The sequence below is a fragment of the Clinocottus analis genome, unplaced genomic scaffold (genome assembly GCF_023055335.1).
Source record: "Clinocottus analis isolate CAN_PGR_092001 unplaced genomic scaffold, fCliAna1.0.p SCAF_6, whole genome shotgun sequence".
Lineage (NCBI taxonomy): Eukaryota > Metazoa > Chordata > Actinopteri > Perciformes > Cottidae > Clinocottus > Clinocottus analis.
Window position 1 is genome coordinate 18203729 of NW_027176218.1, and position 22500 is coordinate 18226228.

Sequence of the window (22500 nt, forward strand, 5' to 3'; positions counted from 1 at the left end):
GATTGATCAGCATGTGTGTCTCTTCATTAGAGTGTTTCACCAAGGCTGTGTTTGGATGTGTGTGTTTGTGTGCGTCTGCCATTTCAGGTAGACTCAGGCGGTCCGTTTAGTTCCTTTCTGGTCTTTTCCATTTCTCATCACAGACCCCTGGTTTCTCCTCTCCTCTCTTCTTTCTTGTCTCCCCTTTCATACCGCCATCTCTTCCCTCTCCTCTGGAGTTCAGAGTCTGTCCATCTGGAACGTCCTCCCCCCTCTCTCCCTCGGTCCCGTCCAGGCCGAGAACACAGGGGTGAAGGCCAACACCAGTAGGGGAGAGACTGCTGGAGAGACGGGGGGACGGAGGGAGAGACGTCAGCGCTATAATGAGTAACAACATGAAAGCTGACAGAGGGAGGGAGCGAGCGAGGGAGGGAGGTAGTGGAAGAGAGATGAAGACAGAAGAGTAGAGGGACTGCTGGGGACAGAGGGAGGGATGAAGGATAGAGGGAATGGATGGGAAAGGAGAGGACTGCAGTGTGAGAGATAAAGCGGCGGCGGAGCAGTCGGGGCCCTGTGGTCCTCCACTCCGCTCCTCTCGTTCGTTTTCATTCGCCAGAGAAGAACAGAAAGGAAGAGGAGGAGGAGACGGGGGTTTGAACAGCGTGTGTCGGTGTCCGCCTGCTCCTGCCTGTTTCTCTTTCTCTTGTTTTCTCTCTTCCCCCCCCCATCCTCCCTCAACTACTTTTTCTCCCTCTTTTTTTCTCTCCAACCCCCCTCCTCCCTCAACCAGCCATCCTCCTCATCTTCTCTCGAGGATTCTTCTCTAATTTAACTTTTCATTGAAATTTTCCTCGCTCCCCCATCCCCATCCTCTGCTTTCTCCCAGTCTGCCATTCGGCCTTGTCTTGCCAGGTCCCCTCGCGGCCGACTGACAAAGACGCCGTTAAAAAGCCGTGTGATCCTCCATTTTAGCGCCAGCCACGCTAGTCAGAGGATTAGGGCTCTTTAATGACGCTAATCTCTCCTCCCCTTCTCCCCCCCGCGCCCCCTCTCCCTCCCTTCGCCCTCTCCCTTTCCACACACCCCTCAAAAAGTGATTTCTCCTTTTTGCTCTGCCTTGTTCTTATTCAATCTCTTCCTTGCTCTCTGTCGCTCCTCCTCCTTTTCCCGCTCACAAACTTTACCATAACTGACTCGTACTGTCTATAATGACCCCCATGTGTCCAGGCCAGCACTGTGGAGAAACATGTTCATTGTTTATTAAGGGGTTCATTCACACTCTCCTCCCCTTTACTTTGCTCTCTATAACACGCTCTTGAAATTAAATTGGTTCGTGGAACCACGACAGACCATATTGGGTCACAGTGCTTCTTTGCGTCTAGTGTTGAACTGCATGTTCTGTGTCTCTGGTTAGAGTGAATCCTGTCTGACTCAGCCAGGAAAGAGAGAAAGGTGAGTGTGCACAATGTCTGTGTTGGACACAGTATCACTAATTTGTCTCGGGCTACACTAAAAGACATGCTCCCTGTTGAGTCAGCAGCGGGAGTCGTCTGGATTGGCGTTTTATAGACACACAGTTTTTTTAGCATCAGCCCTGCGCCATGTAAATGGTATATTTAATTATCCTGCTGATGTTACTGACGTGGGGAAGAATATAGTCTGTTCTGTCTCTTCTCTTCTTTTTTTTCTTCTCTAAAAAAATCAAACACGTGAACAATGGTAGCGCCCCCCGCATTTTTAACTGTACATTAATTTAAAATCTGTACTTGACCTGCACTGTGTTCCTAATGCAGTTCAAGAATGTTGTTTAAAAGTTTATGCAAACTGTGTCGAACAATGACTGTTGATCAAGTGACAATCCGTGGTGCATTTACAGGGATAACATTGTGCACGTAAATGAAGGATGCTGTTATTGATTACTTTGGCTATTCATTTCTCACGGCAGACATTTAGACATCACCACGAGTGTTTATATCAAATTCATATTGGCTGAATTACATTTTTGCTGCTTCCGTTTTAGGGTTGTGCACACTGCCATGACTTACTGGAAATATAGCAGAGCTGCTGTTAACATCCAAATGCTTGCTAAGTTTACACCTGATCATTTGACCTGACCCTGATTGATTTGGGGTCGATTTAGATCAAGGTTTACATGTTTAGAGGCAAATGCTTTTGGAATCAAATATTTGTTTTGTCTCTTATGCTGAAATCTGTCTCGTATGATACTCTGGACACTAGATTTTGATGAAAATTGATGAGGTGACTTTCTGATTGGTCTAGAGCAGAACAGCCTCATTCTGGGGGATTGTGATGCACAGGTTAACCCACAACCCCAGGGTTGAGCTTACGAGGAAACGGGTTCGGTGGGTCACAAAGTGATAAAGCAGCATTAAGTTATTCATAACTTTCAGAACCATTTCTCTTATGTTTAATATTTATCTATTTGTTTCTCCCGAGCACTCATTTGAAGTTGTGTGCGGGGCTCTTGGATGACGTATTGATTGTTTTCTCCTTTAACCCTGTCAATACTTTTATGCACTTCCTCATCATTCTCCGTCCCTCTTTCATACAATCTTTCTGACTCAATCTCATTATCACCCGCTCTCCCTCCCTCTTGCCTTGCTGTTTGGCTTCCTGTTGATATTTCTATTTCTTATGTTTTCCTTAAAAAACTTTTTTTTTCTTCTAGCTTCTAGTCAAATTTATAAGTCATGCTTTTATACTCTTTTTTTTTTTTTTTCACCCAGAACCCCCTGCTGATTTTTATTTGCTCATCGCAGTGCCTACATTTTCTCTGCGATCGATTCATCACAAGGATCCGTTTTCCACCCCCTCTCTGCAAGGCGTAATACACAGTAGACTACACACACACACACACACACACACACACACACACACACACACACACACGGGAGACACAAGATTTTTAGGTTGAGGTAAAACGGTGCATTGGACACGTTTTTAAAATTATCAGCAGGAACTTCTGTCCATTTGCATTTGCCGCCACATTGGCCTTATGAAGAACATTGGCAGACTTTTGTTCCCCAATCTCTGCATCATAATACTCTAGTGACTCCAGTTTCTTTATTTTATTTTTGATTTGTTGCTGGTCTAATTGATGTAGCTATCGGATACAAGCAAAGCACCCCCGTACCTCCTCCCCTTGCTCTCTTCTTTACATTTTTGAGGCAAATGCTAAATAGCCTTACTGCGCTGCTTCACAGAGCGCACAAAGAAGAACAGAACAATATCAAGCCTTATTCAGTTCCCTCTTTTGTTGCCTCAAATCCATTCTGAAGTGTCTATTAAAGGAGTCGTGGCCTTTTTGTCGCCCGAGTGCCAGACTGCACAGAAGGGGGAAGAAGAGGGAGAAGGGGGGGAGAAGGAAAAGAGCAATGCATAATCTCCTATGTATGACAGATAAAAGGAGAGAATATCGCCATCTTTCCGCTCTGCTCTCCACATCTCCTAATCGCTTTTCCGACGTTTCAATCTGCCAAGGCCCTAATGAAAATATGATGAGGCGGATCTATGGTCCTCGGGGACGGATGGAGGGCTGGGAGGTGAGGGGAAGGGAGGGATGGAGCGAGGGATGGCTGCAGAGGGAGGATGAAGGGAGAGAAAATACACTCTGTCCTTATTTCTGGGCCCCGTCGGGGATACATAGTTCTTGCAGCTTTCTATTTAGATGTTGCTGCTGCCGGAGTTTGTCTCGCTCTTCTGTTTCATTCTCTCTCTTTATCTCTGCCATCCTCATTTTCCCTGTGTACATATACGTGTGTGTGTGTGTCTTTTTAACCAGGATAAATGTGTATATTTTTTAGTTTATGTTCCCTTTTTCTCATTTGAACTCCCACCGGCTGACTCTACCGCCTTCCAAGAAAGATGTAACTTCTTCTTAATCATTCTAACCTCCTTGTTTTACCCCCACTTTTTTTCTTTTGCGCGCTCGCCTATCTCTATTCTTTATTAATATTTCTTTATAGATCCTTCAGCTGTGTACAACATGTTTGTATATGTGTGTTTTCTTGCTGCAGATCAATCCAAGTTTATTTTTTCCTGTGTCTGTTTTCTTTTCTGTCAGATGGTGATGATGACCCAGCAGGGCTGTCCTGGGTGCCTTCCTCGCCCTCCAGTAAAGACGTGGCATCGCCCTCACAGATGCCCGATGGCTGTTGTGACCTCGGCATGGCCACCGGCGGGGAGGAGGAGGGAGGCGCCGGTCTGCCGTACCCCTGCCAGTTCTGTGACAAGTCCTTCAGGTATAAAACCTTGCTTTCCTCTGCCGGTTCCGTCTCGGTGCACGCGGTGCGCCGTACACTATGACACTATCCTATTTGGCGGTTCAGCTGCCTTCTCATATGCTGAATATCAATGTGTACATGAATAAACAGTATTCTCAATATTGCCATGGAAACATGGCAATATTGAGGCAAACAGGAATGAGGTGAATACATTTCTCACACACATCTCCAGGGACAAGCTAAGACCCACTTTAAGAACAGCTGTCACACACACCATAAAGTCATCACCATGATCCTCTGCATTACTAATTTATTTATGACTGCTGATTAGATGTACGCAGTGATTTGAGAAATAGATACAATTTCAATTTGTTTTTAATACTAAAGATGACCAGGTCATAATTAACAAACATTATGAGTAAAAGCAGCACAAACCAGCAGTCAAGTTAATCTTTTAGATCATTTTTGTATTGTTTTTTTGGGGGAAAATGTGTTTACTACTTAAATGTACTACGGTTTGGAAGTTTTCCTTTTGTCAAACAACAAGGAAAAACAATGATAGGTCATTCATTTGCATTGTGGTAAGCCTTTATGAATGACTGCTCCCCGTCCGTCTCCTCCTCCTTCTCCTCAGCCGCCTAAGCTACCTGAAGCGCCACGAGCAGATCCACAGCGACAAGCTGCCATTTAAGTGTACTTTCTGCAGCCGTCTATTTAAGCACAAGAGGAGCAGAGACCGCCATGTCAAACTCCACACAGGTAGATACAAAGTCCTCCAGGCTTGCTAAGTATGCGTTGGCATAAAAAGACCAAATTGGTTGCAGATCCACATTCATTTGATGAATGTGGATTTGTAGTTATTCAAGAATAAAATACGTTCAGAGATTTTCACTTAGTGGCAACACATTTGTTCTGTCAGTGTTTGGGGTCTACAATGTTTTTTTTTGATCAAATCACCTCTCATAAATATGCTAATTGTTACAGGAGACAAGAAGTATAGTTGTCAGGAGTGTGAAGCTGCGTTCTCCCGCTCTGATCACCTGAAGATCCATCTAAAGACACACAGGTAACTGTTATGAACTCGTAATGTGGATGGAAATGTTCATCTAACGTTCATTTTTCTTTCTTTTTACTCTTGATTCTCGTGTTTTGACTCGTCCTATTTCGATCTCAAAAATTGCTTTTTGATTCATAATCATTCCCTCCTCCAGCTCCAGCAAACCGTTTAAGTGCAGTGTGTGCAAGCGTGGCTTCTCCTCCACCTCATCACTGCAGAGCCACATGCAGGTAAACAGCTGTTTGATATTTTCTGTAAATGTAACCGTCAAAGATGCTTTATTGGTCCTGCTTACTGCTGACATAATCTGTAGATAATGCAATAATGTCGTTATCATGAATTTGTTTTGCCATTGATAATTGTTAAAATCTAATATGCGGTCCACTTTCTTATTTCCATCGTGCAACTTTTAAAATAAGTTAAAATGGCAAATAATACAAATTAGGAAGGATTACTTTTCCCAAGGCCAATATGAAACTTTTTGGCACAATGTTTTACTACACCTTCTGACTCTGGCAGGCTCACCGCAAGAACCGAGAGCATCTTGCTCTAAGGAGTGAGAGGGATGGAGGGAAAAAGGGAGCCGGAGGAGATGTAGACCTGGAGCAGGACCTGTATATGTGTGATTACTGCGAGGAGACGTTCAGCCAGACAGACGAGCTTGAGAAACACGTCCTGACCAGACACCCCCAGCTGTCTGACCGAGCCGACCTGCAATGCATCCACTGTCCGGAGATCTTTCTGGACGAGGCTTCTCTCCTCACGCATATTGAAACGCAGCATGCCAACCGCAAACACAAGTACGAACGAAGTTGCTTTATCGAGTTGTCACACCACTGATTTTCCTTTATGTGCAATGATGGTATGTAACTAGCATTTTACCGGTCCTTTTTTTCTGCCTCCTCAGATGTCCTGTCTGTTCGGAACAATTCCCATCTGTGGAGGATGTCTACTGCCACTTAGACAGCCATCGCCAGCCCGACTCCTCCAATCACAGCGCTGCCAGTCCTGACCCTGCGCTGGGCAGTGTGGCCTCAATGAGCTCGGCCACTCCAGACTCAAGTGCCAGCCTGGAGAGAGGTTCCACGCCGGACTCTACCCTGAAGCCCAGCCAGGTCATCGAACGAGGTCGCAGGAGAGGAACGGACAGCGTGGATGACATTGGGATCAGCCTGGGTCACCAAGGTGGAGGTACGGCACAGTCAGTCACTTGTCCAGTTACATTTATGATGTGATGGCCGACACCTGGTTTAAATGTTCAGACTACCTCTGTGGATTTCTGATGTTGAGGCTTGTCTGCTTATCCTCACAGTGGGAGGGGCCAACTGGAGTAAAGTGACGTACTCTTGCCCTTACTGCTCGAAGAGAGACTTCCACAGCCTGGCGGTGTTGGAGATCCACTTGAAGACCATCCATGCAGATAAGCCGCAACAGAGCCATACATGCCATCTCTGCCTCGACACTCTGCCAACACTTTACAACCTCAACGAACACGTTCGCAAAGCTCACCGTACTAGTGCAGGAGCCATGGGCACAGCGGGACCGGCGGCTTTTCCCTTGCTGCAGTTTACTAACGTCACAGCGTTCCACTGTAACTACTGCCCAGACATGTTTGGAGACATCAACTCTCTGCAAGAACACATCCGAGTGTCACACTGCCTGCCTGGTGGGATTGTGGCGGGGTCTACCACATTAGGTGTGTTGTTGGAGAAAGCTACCCTACTTAAACAATGAATGAGACTTAAATACGTCAATAGGTTGCTAGTGCATTGTTTATTCAGAAGGCTTGTATTGTTTCTGGAAGGTTGTTAACATATATTTCATGGTCCGTATTGGTTAGTATTTAGCCGTTGTATGGAATATATACATGTACATTACCCTACTGTGTCAAAATGTCATTTGAAGGAAACAAACCATGTAACCTAATTCCTCCTTTCTAGAAGGAAACCATGCCTTCTTCTGCAACCAGTGCTCCATGGGATTCTTGACGGAGTCCTCGTTGACGGAACACATTCAGCAGACGCACTGCACCTCCGCCGCAGGGGGCGCAGCTGCTTCTGGAGGAGCGGTGGCCAAACTGGAGTCGCCTGTACTACAGACGTCCTCGCAGTCCTTCATGGAAGTGAGGATTAGTCAAGAATTACCTTTCAAAAACTAACTTTCTATCAGAGTTGAAACTAATTGGTGGTGGTCTGCCTGATGTCAAAGCTGATAAACAATAAGCTGATTCATATTTAATTAGTTTCCTTTACTCTGTCATGAGTCCAATTAAGTGTTAAATGATGCATATTGCTCATGTAATTCTGATGAATGATAATTTTACTGTTTTCATTATTTGAGTTGAGTCTGCTGTAACGGCGAGTAATTGCTGGTCTAGGCTTGAATTCAAATCAAATTTTTTTATTACTTACTACTTTCTCGTCCCAACTTGTATTTAATGCAGACTCGATTGATGATTGACAAATTTGTGGAATCTGTGGTCAAAATTGTGTCAGTCTATTATTTCTGAACTTAAAAGTTACGATGACTTTAATTCATGGCCTATGCTTGCCTCCATATCTCTGTCTTTCTCCTCTTCTCTCTGTATCGTTTCAATATTTTCTTTTTCTCTCCAATAACTGAACAGTATTTTGTCAATTTATAATAAAGTTGTTGTCCACCTACAGGTTTACTCCTGCCCTTACTGCACCAATTCTCCGATCTTCGGATCACTCCTCAAGCTCACCAAGCACATAAAGGAGAACCACAAGAACATCCCGTTGGCTAACAACAAACGGCAGGCAAAGGTTGCCGACCTAAGCCCCGCCTCCTCCGACATAGAGATTTCCTCCCCGAAACGCCACAGACTGGGAGGGGACTCCACCCCCTCCATGGGAAGCAATGGGGACTACCCGTGCAATCAGTGTGACCTGCGATTTTCCAGCTTTGAGGGTTTCCAGGCCCACCTAAAGTCACACCTGGAGATGCTGCTCCGGCGCCAGTCCTGCCCCCAGTGCAACAAGGAGGACTTTGAATCCCAGGACGCACTGCTTCAACACCTGACAGTGCACTACACCACAACGTCGACCCAATATGTGTGTGAGAGCTGCGATAAGCAGTTCTCCTCAGTGGATGACCTGCAGAAACACCTGCTCGACATGCACACGTTTGTCCTGTACCACTGCACTCTCTGCCAGGAGGTATTTGACTCCAAGGTCTCCATACAGGTGAATTAAACACCTTCCTTTCTTTGGGTGTTACTTATATTCCCTAATATTTACATCAGCGCATGTGTTTTAAGAATTTAATACATTAGTGGAAAAACCATTGAAATTCACCAACTTGGATTGCTTATTTGTTTCCCACTTTCTGCCATTTAGGTGCATTTGGCAGTGAAGCACAGCAATGAGAAGAAGCTGTTTCGCTGCACGGCCTGTGCCTGGGACTTCAGGAAGGAGTCTGATCTTCAGATCCATGTTAAGCATAACCACCTGGGCCAGAGGTCAGGCCTCCCAGGGGGGCTCGGAGCAGGTAATGTACATCTTTCCTGGTATGATGGACTAGGTTTTTATGAGAAAAGATAGTAAAATGGAAGAAAATGTAATAAAGACAAAAAAAAGTCAACATTTAAATAAGAAAACGAAGCTAAAAGAATGTCATAATTCTTGTCAGGTAGATTGTGCTTGAATCTGCAACTTTTGTCTCACAGGACTCAAGCCCCGGAAGTGCATCTTCTGTGGTGAGACATTTGGAACAGAGGTGGAGCTCCAATGCCACATCACCACGCACAGCAAGAAGTTCACGTGTCGCTTCTGCGGCAAAGCTTTCCAAGCCATGTCGCTGCTGGAGAGACACCTGAGGGAGAAGCACTGCTTCTTCGACGGGGGCAGCATCACTGGCAATGGGGGTGGCACGGGGAGCGGCGGGAGTCAAAACGGGACGCCCAACGGGCTAGCACTGACCTCCAAACGAGGAGGAGGAAGTGGAGGGAGTAGTGGTAATGGAGGTGCAGGAGGGATTGAAAGACCAACAGTGGCGGCGGCCGAACAAGCTGACCTGCAAAACATGCTGCTGAAGAATGCGGCCGCGGGAGGAGGACCTGGCCAGAAAGGAGACGCAGTCAACAGCCACGAGGCGAGCGGAGGTGAGGAAGAGCTGGACAATTCAGAGCCCATGTATGCCTGCGATATCTGCGGGGCAGCCTACACCATGGAGTCGCTTCTGCAGAACCACCGACTGCGTGACCACAACATCAGACCGGGAGATGATGACGCTTGTAAGATTTTAACTTCTTCTTTAAACCCTTTTTATTTATTTATTACAGTTTATTACGGGACATCAAATATGTCTCTCTGTATCTGTTGTATCATGTTGATGAAAGTAATTGTGTTCCCAAGGTTCTCGAAAGAAGAAGGCAGACTTCATCAAGGGGAACCACAAGTGCAATGTGTGCTCTAGAACGTTCTTCTCTGAGAACGGGCTTCGTGAGCACGCTCAGACGCATCGCGGCCCCGCCAAACACTACATGTGTCCGATATGTGGCGAGCGCTTCCCCTCTCTGCTAACCCTCACTGAACACAAGGTGATGCTCTCAGGCCTGTATATGTGTCTGACTATGTGCATGTCTTTTGAGTTCTCTGTGTTTCAACAAGTTATTTGGAGCTTTACATGTAGAGAACGAGTACAGTCAGTGGATATCCTAGGTATAAAAATACACTAGTCTTCTTTTGTTTTTCTCTTGTGTTACTTTGTTGTTGCTTTCTATTTGTCTTTTGATCGAGAAGCTTCTTTGGCTTCTTTGAATTTAATGTGTTAAACTGTCCTAAGAGAGGCAATTTGTGCTGCACCACAATACAGGACGGAAATAGTCACAAAAAATGTATTGCGTAATGCCGCCACAGTCAGTTAATAATAACTGTGTATGTTTCTGTATATGCTTCTATTCTTTGATAAAAGATCACTCACTACATTTTGCATCAGTATGTTCATACTTTCTCTGTGTCTTCCACCTCTGCAGGTGACCCACAGTAAGAGCCTGGACACGGGTACCTGTCGAATCTGTAAGATGCCCCTGCAGAGTGAGGAGGAGTTTATAGAGCATTGCCAGATGCACCCTGACCTCCGCAACTCCCTCACCGGCTTCCGCTGCGTCGTCTGTATGCAGACCGTCACCTCCACCCTGGAGCTAAAGATCCACGGCACCTTCCACATGCAGAAGCTCTCCGCTGGCTCTACGCTGGCAGGAGCTGGAGCAGGAGGTGGGAACGGCGGGATAGGAGGAGGGAACGGTTCTGCCTCTTCATCCCCTAACGGGCAACTGCAGCAGCACAAGTTGTATAAATGCGCCTTCTGCCTGAAAGAGTTCAGGAACAAAGGGGAGCTGGTGAAGCTGGATGTCAACGGCCTGCCTTATGGCCTGTGTGCTGGCTGCATGAGCAGGTGGGTAGCTCACTCACAAAGCCTATGGATAATGGTGTGTGTTCACACAGGGATACTTTTTTTAAAAATAAATCAACAGCAACACATCTGTACAGCTTGTGCCATAGAGTTTTAAACATGATTTAAGTCTCTCACAAATGTAATAAACATTATTACAAGGTTGAATGCTTGGAAGCTTGGCTTTGTTATTGCTATCACTGTATTTTCTACATACTGGAGCCTTAAAGGGGAGGACATCTGGGCTGAATTTAGTTTAACAACAGTTACAAATACTGGAATCAGCTCAAACAAATAACATTTTTAACCAAATCAGGGGGACGAACGGCCAGAGCCCAAGCCAGGGAGGACCTGCCACGCCAGGGGACACGCAGGGAGAGAAGGCCATCGGCGGGTTGAGGTGTCCGGAGTGTGGGGTGAAGTTTGAGAGCGTGGAGGACCTGGAGAGTCACGTCCAGACAGATCACCCTGAGATCAGCCCAGAAACCAGCGCAGCAGGAAAGAAGGCTGAGGCTTCACTTGCACCGAAGGTGAGATAGATTGAGATAAGTGCTTTTATGGATATTGTTGGATAAAACTTTCTACTCAAAACCTCTCAAACCAAGTCTTTGGCATTGCATTTTAACGAAGATGAGGAAGACGTTTGGTAATGTGAATAAATAAAGAATGTGTCAAATAATGAAAACTAGAATCAAATATGCATCTTAAATGGCATTGGCTGCGTTTCCCAGATTCGATCGTTCTTAAGGACTTAAGAAGGCTGGAAAGAAGGGTTCGCTAAAAAGGAGCGCTAAGATACGAGTGTTTCCCATACGCCTTCTTAACTGCCTTCTTAAAATCTCGCCAAAGAAGCTGCCTAAGACGCTCTTAGTGGGAGCTGTCCACCGTCGTGTTGCTGAAACTAAATCAATCGATGCCAGGTTAATCGATCACCCACCACTTTATCAGCGCATAAATCACACACAACACGCTGTGGTCCCCACACACAGGTGCAATTACGTTATGGGCGCGCGCGTGTGTGTGCCATCCACGACACCAATCACCCGGGGATCCCAGCCATGGCATGAAATCCACGGTGGACCTGGCGGACCTCGTCCCGTGTGGTGGGCATTCTGATGTGTGTCCGGGCATGGCGCAGGAGAATCGGTGTCACGGCTGCCACACTCCGTGAAACCGATGCCTTGCTGAGGCCGGTGCCGTTCCCCACCACCTCCAGGAAGCTCCCCACTACTTAAAAACGCAGGCTGAGGGCAACATTGCAGCAGGTTGGCCTCTGGATGTGTGGTGACACTAGTGTGACGAGGCGTTGGATCTCCACACGGGGAAGCCGGTACTTGGACTGGACAGCCCGGTCCGACAGCACATTAAGTGGGAAGAAGAGCTAACGCACACATGCATTTATGTGAACTATCTGGCTTTGTGCACGGCGACGCTGTTGGTTCGCGGCGAGATTATGCCGTATTGCAGCCATGGTGTCTCTCATACATGGAGTTCAGCGACGCCTTTAGACGTGGAGCCTCTCTTGATGAGGTTCCAGCCGAGTTCAGTTACACTGTCAGTTTCCCTGATATATGTGAAATACCAAGGGTTGTTGATGTTTTTACAGCTAATGTAAACTCATATGCAGATGCCGAATGTGTGTGAAAACGCAATGAGTGATAGTAATGATGATTCATTTTATTTATGTAGCTGCAGGAACACATGCTCAATTCTTTATTTTTATATTGTTATTTTTCTTTTTATGCTATTATTTTTCTTGCGTCAGTGTTTTGCAGCTGTAGGCGCACATTCCTCATTACGCATGGTTTTAATATTCCTTTAAATGTCTGATATAACTTTTCCTGACGCGGCTGCAGTGAGTGTTTGTCGCTAAGAAGGCTGTTAAGAGTGGGTCAGACCGATCTTACGTTTCGTTCTTAGTGAAAGAGCGTCTTAAGCTAAGAACGACTCTGGGAAACACGCCGATCTTTCACTGCGCTCTTAGAGCGCTCCTAAGACGCTCTTAGCGCTTAAGAGTGTCTTAACGAATCTGGGAAACACGGCCAATGTCTGTCGTGCTTCTTACCAAAAACATCAACACAAATGAACAGAACTGAGAGTACAGTTTGGTGGATGAAACATTACCCAATATACTTGTGACCTGTACTCTTTTTGAAAGTCACGTGAATTTTAATTGTTTTTTATATTTTCAGGAGACACAAAAATCCTGGTGTGTGTGTGTGTGTGTGTGTGTGTGTGTGTGTGTTGGTGCGTGAGGCTGCTTTTGTTTGTAGCTTGCATACGTGTGCTTGTGTTTATGACTGTGTGTGTCAGTTGAGCCCCACTGGGTCCTGCGGCTGGGGCGTGCTGAGGCATTGTGGGAGCTGTTCGTTCTACTTGATATTGACAGTCAGGCTCCCCGGGACTTGCCACGTGTGTGTGTGTGTCTGTGTGTGTGTGTGTGTGTGTGTGTCAGAGGCAGTTCCCAGGGACCTTCTGTCTTACCTGCACCTTTGTTTCTGCTTAGTCTAACAGCACAAAGCAGACAAAGTAGGATTTGTGTGTATGTGTGTGTGTGTGTGCGCGCGCTCTAGCAGGCTGAAGCAGCAGAGAGATAGTGGAAGTGAGGCCTTTGTGTATTTTGTATGTGTTTGTGCATGAATGATCGCTGTGTGCTATGAATGGATAAGCAGAACCTCTGCTTCTCTCTCTCTCTTTGTTTCTGTCGCTCACCCTTGATTCTCCGGCTCTTCATCTCTTTCGTCCTCTCTTGTCCGTTATTCTTCTACACTCGTTCCCTCTGTTTCATTGCTTCTTCCTTTAATTTTTTTCCTGTTCACTCCCTCACTTGTTAATTTCTGTCTCTCTCTTTTTCTCTGCTGTTTGTGTGTGTGCGCGCGAAACAATGCATGCTTCTTTCACCAAATCTCCAAAGAATTGGACTTTCAGTGTTGCTTGATTACTTTTGAGACTTTGTGCCGTTCACATGTTTTGCAGTTTTTTTTTTATTTTTTACGAGAAACAATAACGTTGTTTTGTGTTCCTGTGTTTTTATCTTCTAGAAAAAGACCTACCAGTGTATTAAATGCCAAATGACGTTTGAGACGGAAAGGGAGATCCAGATTCATGTCGCTAATCACATGATCGGTGAGTGAGGCACAGCTCTTCCACTCTGTTTGTGTTTGTGTGATTGAGAGTGCGTCTGTGTTGGTGATGCATTTCAGTGACTGTGAATGTCTCGTCTTGTGTTTTTTCCCACCTTGCGGTTTGACACCGCTACTATTGCAATTGTGTTCTTCCCGTACTCAGTTGAACACACACAGGTGTAAGACACAGGTGAAATGAAGAACTATTCTTCTTTTTGTTTTTAACTTGTGGGCAGCCTGGACCAGCTGTTGTGCAATGTACACCTTGGTTACATTTTGGAAATCTTGACATAGAAAACCGTTGACATTACAGATAAAAATTCATAGACAAAATGTAAAACAAAACAAATCTTTCTGAAGCCACAGTGACCAATAACATACTTACTCTGAACCAGAAATATCTGGCTATCATCACTCAATGTGAGGGTTTATAACTTTGCCTGGATGAAGTCAAACACCACGTAGCATGTTATACTCTCATCCTGCTCCAGATGTGGCGAATTAACACTGACAATGTTATCTATATATACTGTATTACTTTATATGCCGTATAATGCAGGCAGCTCCACTATTATATAGTGATATACCCCGAGATATACTGTTGCAATTCTTGAACAATGTAATGTATTTTTAAATAAGTTGTTAATTATAATATAGTATAGGTAAGCTTCACCATTAAGAATCCATTATATTAAGGGCTGAGAAAAGGTTACATTAAAACTGTTTGTGAGTGCAGCTATTATAAGTGGAGTGTGTGTGTGTGTGTGTGTGTTTCACTAAAAACTACCTCTGTAGTTTGGAGTCTATGTTCTTTCATGAGCTTCCCTTGTGACAGTTTTTTCAACTCGCTACTAATTTGCTGCCTTAGCACCTCTGTCGTCATGGAGATTAACGAGGTGGACCTGCGAGGTGTTCTGGGGAGCAAACGCTCTGCACCCCCCCACCCTCAGCCCCTCGCGCCAGACCTGACAGGCACTCCCATAGTCGCCGATGTACTCTGAGGTGTGTGCGTGTGCGTGTGCGTGTGCGTGTGCGTGTGTGTGTGTGTGTGTGTGTGTGTGTGTGTGTGCGTGTGTGTGTGTGTGCGTGTGTGTGTGTGCTCTGACATCGCTCTGAGTCGTCCAGTAATGTCTGGAGACAGTAGAGAAGAGAGTTGAAACAGAAGTACAGCTTGAGTAACTTTTACTTCCTTCCCCCCGTGAACTACACGCGCGCGCACATACTCACACACACTCAGTTTCACACACAACATAGATGCACAAACACTGGGAACATCTCTCTCACACATGAAAGAACACACGCATAGTTTCCCCCATCTCTTACCCACCGTTCCTCTCTGCGCATGTTCTTTGCTCTTAACTGCATTCAAGGAACACGTCCCTTTCATTCTTTCAGTTTTTGTTGTCCTCTCCTCCTCATGTCTCTCAAATCTTCTCCCCCTGCTTCTGGCCTTCTTTGATCTCCTTCCATGTCTTCTGTTTCACCTCAGTTTCCTCCATCCTGAGAATGTATCTACCGTTTCTCACACACACACACACACACACACACACACACACACACACACACACACACACACACACACAAGCACACATCCCTGCACAGTAGTGACACTTTTGGGTTAACGTGTTAATTATATGAAAACGTAGCACAGATTAATTATGAAATTGAAGCAGAGTGTTTTTTTGCCCACCTTTGTATTATTACATTTGCGACGCCCCCACCCGGACAAGAAGGATGCAAAGATCTTATTTGGAATGAAAAGCATTCAAGGTGAGAACGTGACCAGAATAGGAAGAAGGTGTTTATTTCGCCGTCATCTTTCATTTTCTCCCTTTCACTGTCGGCCCTCCGCGCTCTTTAATCACATCACACAGTCATGAAGAAAAGCTCAAACATCCAGTTCCTCGGTTAAGCTGTATTCAATTTCCCATTAATTAAGCCAAATGCAAATGGTTTCAACTGGTAGTCAACATTTGAATGCAGTGTATCTGGTGTGTATTTTTCTGTTCCTCCCTCCTTCCCCTTCAAATCCTTCCTCTCCTGGATCCTCATATGTTCTTATGACAACACCTTCTATCATCACCTTTGTGAAGGTGCCACTGTCCCTCTACTAGTCCCATTGACGTTCACTCACATTCAATAACTCTACCACTGGTCGGTGTGCTTGTGTCACTTCTGATATTATTCTGGTGCAGCAAAACATCCTCAGGCATTAGACGACCTCTCAGCCCGCCTGCCCGTCTGTGTGCCACTGAAACGTGTGCGTGAAGAAGAGTGTCTTAAATAACAGTCGGTGTGAGGAGGTCTACCTCCCCATCCAGTCCGTGACGATGACGCGTTTTGACTGGTTGAGGAAGCCGAGAGGAGGGAGTTTGCTGTTGGCTTATCGAGTCCAGAACCGTGATTGTCACATTGCTCCATGGGTAATATGTGGTGCGCCCCATGGTCCTGTTAATTACGCTGTCAAGAAATGAAAGAGAGACAGCGTTCAAGTAGATAGAGGGAACTGAGGGTCAATGTGAGTAGTCTACAGAGGAATCCATGTGGCGCGTATCACCGCTTCACAGTTTTCATGGACACATTTTCACTACTTATTGCTTATCATGCATCTCCAAAGCAGCATTTCTCAGACTTAATTTGTGCTTTTCCATTTTGCTCCCACATTCAATAGCATAAAAGCTACATGATATATTCGCAAACCACTTTTGAAACCTGCCAGCAGCTGTTTTTGTGTGTTTCTTTTAGAAATATTGCAAGTGGCTGCAAGGGACTCTCTGCCTGTCTTCTAAAGCAGAACATTTTAAGAGAAGGGTGGCACCTTTTGAGAAAGAAGTGAGAAAAGTGAGTATTTTTCTCAGGCAACAATGATGATGGTGGGTGTCAAGTTTATCAATGCGGGTGAAGTTTTGTTATATGAAATAGTGGTCATCAAAGAAGGAGTACTTATGATTGCCGAGAAAACATTATTACTGACTATAGTCAGTCATTTAGCAGCTGTAGCCTGGCAGGGTGAGTGACACACTTAAGATAAAATGTGGAACATGCAACAGGCACTCCTCAAATTAATGTTTTAAAGAAGAACAAAAAACATTTACCGGATTTATAGTCATAGTAACTCCATCTATAAGTGTATCAGCATTGCAGTGCTAAATATTGTAAATGGAAATTCTCCTGATTTTTTTCTATGAGCAAACACAGTAACATTATGTTCACAAATAAAGCCCACAATGCACGCTGTTTAAATGTGTCAACGCAGTTCTGGTCATTGTTGTCAGAGGCCGAGTCAAGACCGAGTCAAAATGCTCTCGAACCGGAGACAAAACCTTCCAAAGGTGGCCTCGAGACCAGAGCCGATCTTGAGTACTACAACACTGACACACACACACACACACACACACACACACATACAGTTTAAGTCCATCTCCCACATACCAATGAGAGAAAGAGTGAAAGAAAATGCCTCAGGTTGTGGCTTACCATTTGAGAATGTTTTGTGTGCTTTTGTGCATGAGACAAAAGGACAAGTACAATACACTGCATAGTGCATTTAAGTACAAAGTAATGTGTACAGATTATAGTATAAATCTCAACTTCTATATTGTATCGTAAATTATGGCAGTATGGATAGTTATACAGTGATATATACAGCATAGTATAGTTCTAGTGTACATTAATTTGTTTCTATGAGACAAAGAACAACTCTGTCTATCCACGTTTTTATATTGTTTGTGTGTGGGGGGGGGGGGGCATATCCCACCTGTGTTTATGTGTGTGTAATCACAGAGCTGTGTTCGTTTGGTTCTTCTGGCCCCCAACGTTGCTGAGCAGGTGGGAAGGGAAGGGAGGGCTTGAGGAAGTAGAGATGAGAGAAGAATGTAGAAAGTATTTATTTGCGTTTTTGGCTGGTCACACTAGGCGGGAGACTTCATGGGAGGAGAAGATGCGAGGGGGGTTAGCGGAGAGATGAGAGACGACAGGAAAAAAAAGAGACAGGCAGAACCGAGGGTGGTGGAGGGCAGCACCGAAGAAGAGGGATGACAATAAACTTCAGGGTTTTTATCTCTGCGTGTGGAGCTTACTCATTCAAAAAAAAAAAAACAACTCATATCTATCTGCAATCCAATTAAAACCGTGAAATAATCCCAATACCGTTCGACTTCATCATGACCACAACTTCATAGAGATCATAAGGAACGCAATGGTTCCCTCTTTTGTAATGTGTGGTCTAATTGTTTAAGATGCCCCCTCTTCTAATCGTATCAACTTGTGTATAGTGTTTGTGTGCGTGTCTCCTTGGACCCAAACTGCAGCACTTTTTTTTGGCAGGCTTCATTGTTTTCTACTGTGCAGTTGCACATCATGAACAACTTCCCTTCTCGTGTGTGTGTGTGTGTGTGTGTGTGTGTGTGTGTTGTCCAGTTTGGCCTGTAAAAAGCAGCTTCCACCCCAAAAAGTCCTACCGGTCCCTGTTGAGACATAGAATGGAGAACTGGTTGCAGTAATGTAGGGAACAACAAAGACAACATGACATCCAACTTCTGATTTTCAAGCAAACCACTAATATAAACAAAATGATGTTGTTGCTTTAAAATACAAAAATGGAAGATGATTAATAAATAACCCTGACTTTGCAAATGTATCCTCCTTCTGAGAGCCTACAACTTAAAATGGAGTCTTTGTGAGGACCTCACACTCACACACACAAACACATCCCTAAAAAAGGTCCTTGACAGCATGTTCTGAGTGTTGCACGCAGCCACTAATGCTTTACTAATCACCTCAGTCTAGATTTCACAGCATGAGACCTCGCTTCTCAAACACATGTAGACATACACAGTCGCTCTCTTTTTCTCTCTCTCACACACACACACAATATGTGTGTCTACAGCAAACACGTGCCATCTCCAATTAGCATCATGACTGTAACCCTTACTTTGATCTGGCAATTCTACACCATCCTCTCTATGTTTCCATGCTCACAGCTTTGGTAAAAATGTCCTGCTCCAGCCATTACTCTCTCAACCCTCTCCTATTGCCTTTTTGTTAACCTTCTTTTTATCTAACACTGTGGCCTTCAGCTGTGGCAGCAATAAAAAGTCTGCTTCAAGCATTAATTACATGTCAAGGTGTCACTTTAGTTATGCTGCCGCTGCTGAGAGTGTAGGTCGTATTCTACAGTTACTGCATACTGTAGGCCACACCGGCACCACAGACATAAAGGTGATATACGTTTTCATACTTTCACTACGCAAGGTGGTAATAAAGGTTGCAAAGCCCAGCTTTGCCCACTAAGTTGTCTCCAGTTTAGGCGAAATGGCTGGTCTTCAAACCTGCTTCATGTTATGTTCACTATCAAGGTATGAATCAACTTTTTGCCTCCCCCACACGCCACGTTCACACTACGTTTTACTAACCCTGCCCATTCTCTCCTCCGCTCTCCCCCCACCTGTCTATTGGATGGCCCGTAGAAGAGCCCACCTGTCGGCCAGGTTTGTCCCCTTTCTGTCTCCTTAGCTCGCACTATGAGCAAGGCAGCATTGTGCTGTCTCACTGCCTGCCCATCAGCATTTCATTCTCCTGCTTTTTAATATCTAGATGAGTGCTTGGTATGTATTGACTTTGATTCTGTAGTATTGGACACAAGATACTGACAAATCCAACATTGTTAGCAACCGTGTGCAGAAGCCACACTGCATGATGTGGAGAAACTTGGAGCCAAACTCAGCCAAACTCAGGCTCAAAGTTGCTCACTAATGTCTCAGGAGCAGAAATATGTTTTGCATAATAACAGTCCAAACAGTTTTCAACCGAATCCCTTCGGGATTATTTTGAATTTGACACTCTGTAGCCACAATTTTGCACAATTACCCCTCACTTCACCTCAACTCCTCATTCACCCCAATCCCTGCTGCTAGCTGCATGCTTCATTGTCCTCCCCACCTCATACAAGCCACACAAACACCACACTGCACCCACATGCACACACACACACACATGCACGCACACAGATGCCTTGAAGGTATCGAGTGGCCACTCACCTGGATCTAAGTGCTCCCCGTGGAGTGTGGTGGCTAATGATGTGTCCTCAGCATGAGCTTTACTTACCTATTTACATCAATGCACTCTAATAGTGTTACCTTGACTCCCCTATATTCATATTCTTCACAGATTTGATGATCAGTGGTTTGGGGTGAGACATAACTTTAAACTGTCAACCCGATGCGGTGCGAGTGTGCAGGGTTTACATCAGTTCACTTTAAATATATCCTCGTCAAATAGCATGACGTGAAGGAAGTCAGGTTATTTTCACTTGAACCACCGCCGCTTTCACTTTTCAATCTGCCCTCTGCAAACGGAAAACTGTGTGAAGCAAAGCATTGGGTGAATTAAGCGCACTTTGATATTGTTCCTCGAGGTTGCACTTATCTGCCGATTTTCAGAACAGTCAATCTGCATTCAGTCTGTCTGTTCGCCTGCAGTCAAATCTGTGATGCGCTTGACTAGTAATGCCGGGCTGATGTCTAAGCAGCCGCCCCGAGGGCCCCTCTGTGCACACACAGAAAGATGTGTGAACACCCCCTGCCCCCACTCTCTCAACCCCCCCACCCCCTTCCTTTTTTGCTTTTACACATGCACACACACACACACACACACACACACACACACACACACACACACACCTAACTGTATTTATGTGTGTGTGGTAGTAAGCAGGGTCTGGTGTGGTTACTTTGTGTCACTGAAGACTTAATGAGGCGAATAAGAAGCTTTTAGAGTCAATGGAGGTGGATAATGTGGTTGAGGGCTCACTCGTGTGTGTGCGGGGTGGGGAGTGAGGGGGGGGGGGGGTGGGGGGTCGGGGTGTGTGTGTGTGTGTGTCCTTGCCACCGGCTAGCAACGTTGTTGTTCTCTTCTGCCCTGCTGCACCTGAACTAATAAGCTACAGACTACTCCAGCGTCTGCGCCTGTGTCTGAACTAATGCTCAGGTCTGAAGGAGGCGCGTCCTTTTTTTTTTCCCGGGGCTTACCGGTTGTACTGGAGACTGATGTCACAGCGCAGCATTTCACAAATACGAGAGTGAACCGTAGAATGTCTGTACTCCCTTGTACCATAAAAATGTGAAAGTAGGCAGCGAGTTTCTATCACCACAAGTGATGACATGTCTTCTCAGAGGAGCGTGCTTAGCTCTCAACACACATCGATCAGTTGGTGTTCAGAAAAAAAAATCGGAAGCAGGAAAAGCAGTTCACCCTTCACTTACCCAGCACAAAATACTACTGCTGCCACTATCTTTAATGTTGCTATTACTCCTAAATATAATGTAGGGTGAATATTTGATGTATTTGTATATTTACTTTTGCTTTAAGAGATAAATTTAGCTGTATTGGCATGACATCTTGTGTTGCCAAAGCCTCAAAGAAAAAGAGCACAACCGTAATTGTAACATAAAGTGGTGCTTTAAGAAAAATAACCATCAGCAGTATTACATGTATGCTTTGCCAACCTCTTTGTTTGAGAAGGCAGCGTCTCGTGGCTTATTTCTTTATAGCAGAGCAGAGAGTTACGCTACCTCACTTTAATACTTGTACTTTTAATGGAGTGTTTCGTTGGCATTGCAACTCTCTCCTGAGTCAGGTTTTGTTCATGTTATTCTCAGTTCAATGTGATGTTTAGATAACAGGAATGAGGGGAAAGGATACCTCCCCCCACCACCCCCACCCCCCACCCTCCCCCCACACACACACACATTTTTGAACAGTTTGACTGTGCAGAGTACCAAGCAGGATGTTGGTCTGCACTGTGACGGTATGAGCATAGGGACAGATGACAGCACATCCCCCCCTCCTGTCTTCCATCCATCCCTCCCTCCCTCCATCCATCCTTCTCGACATCCCTTCCTCCCTCCCTCCCTCGCCACCTGGAGCCAGCGAGCCGTGACACCAGTGGGAGGGAGGGAGCGATGATGAAGGGACAAGGGACTGGGAAGAGGGGGAGAGAGAGGACCACAGAGGGCTGGATGAGGGGAGAGAAGGAGGAAGGATGGGAGGACGAAAGATGAGATGGGGCATATGTCGGCAGATGTAGCTAAAAGAAGATAGAAGAATGTGTCTGTCATTTGGATAATAGTTTTACTTTACTTGGATAAAAGTCAAATGAATAAAGTGGTAAAACTACAATACAGAGCTTTATGGAGCTTTATTTGCAGCTTTTTTTTTTTTTTAAAAAAGAAGAAAAAAGATGATATTTAAATTTTTTTGGGGGATTTTTTTTTTCTTTCTACAGTCTTACGTTTACATATTTACATATAATCTCAACCGGACCCTCTCCAGTATTAAACTTAGTCTTCTTCTTTTTGCACACAAGCTTGCTGGGGTTGTGGTGATGAGTGTTGTATCCTGAGCACCACAACATTGCACTGAATGCCATCAAAAGTAAAAAGGCAAAGCAACTTTAAACGTTGGAAAAACTAAGCGCATGTATTCCTGACCGCCAGGAGACCGCATAAAGACGCTTGCACTGTGACGGCGCCGGCGATTCGCGTTAAACCGGGGCGATGACTCATCAACAGCATTCCCTCAACATGCATTGTTCATCCTTTCACAGTTTCACCCCCACGTCTACCTCCCGAACCTCCTCTGACACCGTTGAAAGAAAGTGCTCGCTGTCTGTCAGTCCCTA

The 22500-nt window shown here is 45.2% G+C and overlaps 1 protein-coding gene across 5 annotated transcripts in view; it reads left to right on the top strand.

Moving 5' to 3' along the window:
• The window catches only part of znf423 (zinc finger protein 423), a 129716-nt gene that overhangs the window by 52835 nt on the left and 54381 nt on the right, over positions 1-22500 (top strand). Inside the window, exons 4-19 of one of the 5 annotated variants that reach the window (XM_068602543.1) lie at positions 4064-4241; positions 4858-4982; positions 5208-5289; positions 5435-5510; positions 5800-6080; positions 6188-6471; positions 6593-6976; positions 7221-7402; positions 7947-8486; positions 8640-8790; positions 8969-9535; positions 9657-9841; positions 10277-10698; positions 11012-11225; positions 13737-13821; positions 16566-16687. In XM_068602543.1, coding sequence (XP_068458644.1) covers positions 4064-4241; positions 4858-4982; positions 5208-5289; positions 5435-5510; positions 5800-6080; positions 6188-6471; positions 6593-6976; positions 7221-7402; positions 7947-8486; positions 8640-8790; positions 8969-9535; positions 9657-9841; positions 10277-10698; positions 11012-11225; positions 13737-13821; positions 16566-16609 — 3800 coding nt within the window. In that variant the 3' untranslated portion in view covers positions 16610-16687. Of the gene's footprint in view, positions 1-4063; positions 4242-4857; positions 4983-5207; positions 5290-5434; positions 5511-5799; positions 6081-6187; positions 6472-6592; positions 6977-7220; positions 7403-7946; positions 8487-8639; positions 8791-8968; positions 9536-9656; positions 9842-10276; positions 10699-11011; positions 11226-13736; positions 13822-16565; positions 16688-19288; positions 19310-22500 lie in introns of those variants that run through there. The other 4 variants (XM_068602540.1, XM_068602539.1, XM_068602541.1 and 1 more) reach the window with 4 other exon arrangements.